The 4,221-nt window shown below is 48.8% G+C and overlaps 2 protein-coding genes across 5 annotated transcripts in view; one reads left to right on the top strand and one right to left on the bottom strand.

Moving 5' to 3' along the window:
- The window catches only part of MYO15B (myosin XVB), a 43,444-nt gene extending 41,929 nt beyond the window's left edge, over nucleotides 1-1,515 (top strand). For both annotated transcript variants that reach the window (XM_017743210.1, XM_017743209.1), the window contains 2 exons: nucleotides 178-318; nucleotides 579-1,515. In XM_017743210.1, coding sequence (XP_017598699.1) covers nucleotides 178-318; nucleotides 579-638 — 201 coding nt within the window. In that variant the 3' untranslated portion in view covers nucleotides 639-1,515. The remainder of the gene's footprint in view (nucleotides 1-177; nucleotides 319-578) is intronic.
- A 287-nt stretch (nucleotides 1,516-1,802) lies between these two features.
- RECQL5 (RecQ like helicase 5) overlaps nucleotides 1,803-4,221 on the bottom strand; it is a 38,683-nt gene continuing 36,264 nt past the window's right edge. For all 3 annotated transcript variants that reach the window (XM_008640584.2, XM_017743212.1, XM_017743213.1), the window contains 3 exons: nucleotides 3,600-3,851; nucleotides 3,063-3,135; nucleotides 1,803-2,966 (listed from right to left, as the gene is read on the bottom strand). In XM_008640584.2, coding sequence (XP_008638806.1) covers nucleotides 2,866-2,966; nucleotides 3,063-3,135; nucleotides 3,600-3,851 — 426 coding nt within the window. In that variant the 3' untranslated portion in view covers nucleotides 1,803-2,865. The remainder of the gene's footprint in view (nucleotides 2,967-3,062; nucleotides 3,136-3,599; nucleotides 3,852-4,221) is intronic.

Genomic DNA, 4,221 nt, shown 5'->3' with positions numbered 1-4,221 from the left:
AGTTCCAGGGCTGTGCTGGGCAGCTGGAGCCTGCCCTGTATCCTGCACACACTACCCTGTGCCCCAGATCTTCCCTCAGCTTTCAACAGGCTCTTGAGGTGACTTGTGGTGAGAATCAGATGGTGTCAGTGGTAGGGACTGCTCCTGAGAGTGGCTGGTGGCTTTTCCCCTTCGCAGGTGGTGTCCCAGGTCATTCCCCTGAAGGAGCTGCAGAAGATGCGCACCCTGAGGCCCCTCTCCAGCGGGGGCCTTCCCGGCCTGGAGCTCAGCTATGGCTCCCCTGGCAGCCCCAGGGCCATGTGGGTGGAACTGTCACAGGTGAGATCAGCCTGCACCTGCAGCTTCCTCCTGGCACCTCACCAATCACCCTCCCCTGCCCAGCTGAGCCTCTGCTGCTGCTCCTCTCTCCTGCCCCAAAGGAGGAGGGGGACACTGCATTTCCCAGGCTCCAAAGTGCAGCTCAGTCCCAGCACATGGCTGATATTTAATGATGGGAAGTGATTTATGGGAATATTTAATTAGGGGAAGCAGCTCTTTCTGGGGCAAAGAGTGATTGATGCTGGTTTGTGTTTTGACAGGCCAAAGAACTGTACCACACGATTGTTGTCATCCTGGATAAAACAGAGCTGCACTCCTAGAGCCTGAAAGGAGGAGAATGGCCAAGGAAACAGCACTGTTTCCCTTTCTCTGAACTTGATCAGTGCTCCTTGACCTGTCTTTGGGAAAGAACTCTTCCAGAAGACACCCATGACCTTGGCCAGCTGCTTTCTAAGAATGCCACCACAGTGTTTGTTGATGGAGTGACCATAACCCTCGTGACCTGCCATTCAGTCCCCAAGCACTTCCTTGAAACAATCCAGGCCGTGGCTAAACAAACCCCAAGGGCCTCTCCAAACCACAGCCCGTTCCAACAAAGAGCAGCTGGCCCAAAGCAAGCACTTGCCTTCAAGCTTTGCACTGTGCAACTCCTCCTTTCTGTTTTCAATTAATTATCATGAGCAAAGCCTGGTGCTTGCCAGAGATTTGTGTATCCCAGTGCCCAGCTGAGGCCGTGTAATGCCTGCACTGGCTGCTGGTGTTTTCCAGGAGCCAGATTAGTCTCTGAATTGATATGCAGAGGTCCTGTAGCAGGACTTGTGAAGCAGGAGTTTATAGAAAGCATCTTAATTGAAAAGCAGATGAGTGTTAATAATACAATTAACACATATGCTGGGGCACAAATTGAGTTGCAATGGTAAGGAAGTTTATTGTTAATTAATTCCTCACTGACATAATTATATGCACATGCTTCCCTCTACTATAAAGAAGTCAGTCATGGCCATGCAGCTGTCAGACTTCAATGATGGCTCCATGCCCATGGAGGAAGCATCTTCAAACAGAACTTGTATTATACTGAAGTGTTTCAGGTTGTACAAAAATGTTTAATTTATTTTTATTGCCACAGCTCTGCTACTGACCTGAGAAGTAACTGTCCTTTAGGAAATTGCAATAAAATAAGCACAGAGATGTTTTGAAGGTATGATATGGTAGATCTCACATCTAACCTGGGAAAACTCAACTGCAGGTAATGGGCAAAGCTTGAGGAAAATGTTGTCACTGTTGGCAGGGAAGGGGTGCTCAGTGCATTGCTCTGAGGGTGCTCAATGCAAGCCCTGATGCAGTTAGACTCTTCCTGGTGAGCTGATGCCAGTGGGAACTACAGCATCTTCCCTGCCAGGTGCTTCCCTTTGAGTGCTGCTTAATGTACCTCAGACCAGTCTGTGTGAGTGAGTGGTAAGAAAAAGCTTCCAGGAACGATCCACAGCAGTTATAACATTGCTTTATTGTCAGTTCTGCATATACCCTTCAGAACATCTAAAAAAATACATCTGTGGAGTGATCCAAACCCCTGGGCAGCCTCTGAGGCTGAAGATTCCCTCTGGCAGCACTAAAGCCTGAGCCCACCAGCCCCTGTAGGTAGGGAATAGAGGCAGAACCCAACAAAACTCCAACAGGAAGGACTTGTGCCAGGGACTCGGGTTCAGGTTCCATATAAACATAGCAGCAGAGTACCACAGTGTCAGTTTGAGGGCCACAACAGAACCTTCCCCAGCTGTAACAGCAGCATTGCCTCCTGTATTGCAGACTTTTGGTGAGGCACAGGGAGCAAATATGGCTTTAGGGATTATGAGCAAATGCTGAAATTGTTGCAGAGGTTCATACTGAGAGTATCATCACTTAAATTAAAGGGCAGACAGAACTAGACAAAGTTAAAGAAGTTCACATTAAAAGAAAAAAAATCCAAGTTTCTCCTCCTTTAGAAAGCAAGCACTGCCTCCATGGTAATAACAAAATACTCCTCTCCTGCCCTTCAAAGGAAAATATTCCATCCTGGAACTCAAACACTGAGGTTGTCAGGCAGCCCTGAGCAAAGCATGAGAACTTGCAGCATAAGGCTTCTATTGGTGACACTGAAATAAGAGATGGGGAGCGAGGGGAGAAGCTATTTAGGAAGGAAGGTGCCATCCCAAAGCAGTGTCCCAGCTGGAAAGTCTGAGCCCTGCCCAGACTGCTGCAGGGAATAGAGGTTGGAGACAGTGCAGAACACCCAAGGCAGCAGCCCCTAACAAACACAGCAGGTACAACTTCACACCTTTTGGTCCTTGAGGGTTTCAGCACCCCAGTTATTGGGAAAACTCGCCATGAGTTCACAGAAACTGGTTCCCTGGGAGTGTGTGTCACGAAGGACAGAAGCGAGCAAAAATGCAGTGGGGAAAAGAAAAATAAATCTCATTTCTGCAGTCTCATAAAACCCTCCATGGCTGAGTTCTTCCAGGTCCCCTGGTAGTGCTGCTGGAGGAAGGAAGAGCCAACAAGGAGCAGGGATCAGCTCTCCAAGCTCTGGAGCTCCTCCCAGTCTGCCTCACTCTCACACCTGAGCCTTGTTTTGAAAAACTCCTTGATGAGTCTCTGTGCTTCCTCCTTCACTGCAAGAAGGAGATGCAGTTTTGAGTTGATACTTAACACATCTGCCCCCTCTAAAGCCAGGAATCCATTTGGCACTGAAATAACCCCAGACTCACCTGTCTTGCGGGCAGGGCTCTGCTCCTGGGTCAGTAAGTGAGACAGGTGCCTGGCAAAGCCCTTGAACAGGTCCTGCACAAATGGGGAAGACAAAGAGCAGAAAGCAGACACTGGTTACCTCACCAGTCTGTTTCCATGTTTGTCTTGCCCTCAGCACAGACTGGCTGGAGCACAAAGCACTCCAAAACTGAACACACAGCTGCAGCCACAGCTGGCCCTGCAGTACATATCCTGCCTTGCAGGGCACAGCAGGGAAACTACACCAGCACTGAACCTGAGCTGCTGCTACCCCACAGGTGGGAGTTAAAAACGTGCCAGGGTTTAACGTGAAAGTATGAACAATCACAAGTAAGTGTGGAACCAACCCTTCTGTGGGAGAGGGGAGCTGCTGCACCTGGAGTCACTAAAACAGCACATACCAAAACATAACTTGGAAATGAAAGGTGGGATCCAGATTATCTCCCCTTTCTTAGAGCTCCAGATCCCTAGAGAGATTAACTCTCCTTCAGTTAAAGAGGGCCATGAGCTATGCCTACCTTGGAAGCAAATTTGCCCCCCTTGTAGAACGGGGTCAAATACTTGACAACGATGTCTGCAGTCTCTTTGAGGGACATGCCTTTGGTCACTGGCTGTATGGTCTTGCTGCTTCCTTCTTTATCACACTGTGCTAAATTTGAGTCAAAAGTCACCTTCTTCTTTGTTGGACCAACACTTTTGCACTCTGGCTGGGTCAGAATTGAAGATTTTGCTGCTGTCCGTAGCCGCTTTTTTGCGGGACTTTCCATATCCTGGAGAGGGGACAGAAGAAAGACAAACCCACCAATTCCTGTGGCAGCATCACACTTCCAAGCAGCCACCACCACCTTCCAAGAACATGAATTTTGCAGCATCCTGCATCCTCTCCCTCCAGTGAATACCAAATAAGAATCTCTGTAACCCTTTTTGCTGTGCAGACACTATTTCCCACACAAAGGGACTTCGAGAAAAGCCCTTTAAAGAATACCACATTTAGAACTACCCTGTGCTCCTATTGGGGCAGCTAACTGCTAGCCCCTGTCCTACAGAGGAAAAACTGACTGGGAAAGACTTCTCAGGATGTCTGCTGAGAATACACCCCTCAGGAAGAATCAGCCACATCAGGAGAGCCACATTCCTGCT

Source organism: Corvus brachyrhynchos, unplaced genomic scaffold (genome assembly GCF_000691975.1).
Source record: "Corvus brachyrhynchos isolate BGI_N302 unplaced genomic scaffold, ASM69197v1 scaffold148, whole genome shotgun sequence".
NCBI classification, from domain to species: Eukaryota; Metazoa; Chordata; class Aves; order Passeriformes; family Corvidae; genus Corvus; species Corvus brachyrhynchos.
The sequence above is the reverse complement of the archived record's forward strand: the minus strand, read 5'-3'. Positions and strand labels throughout refer to the sequence as shown.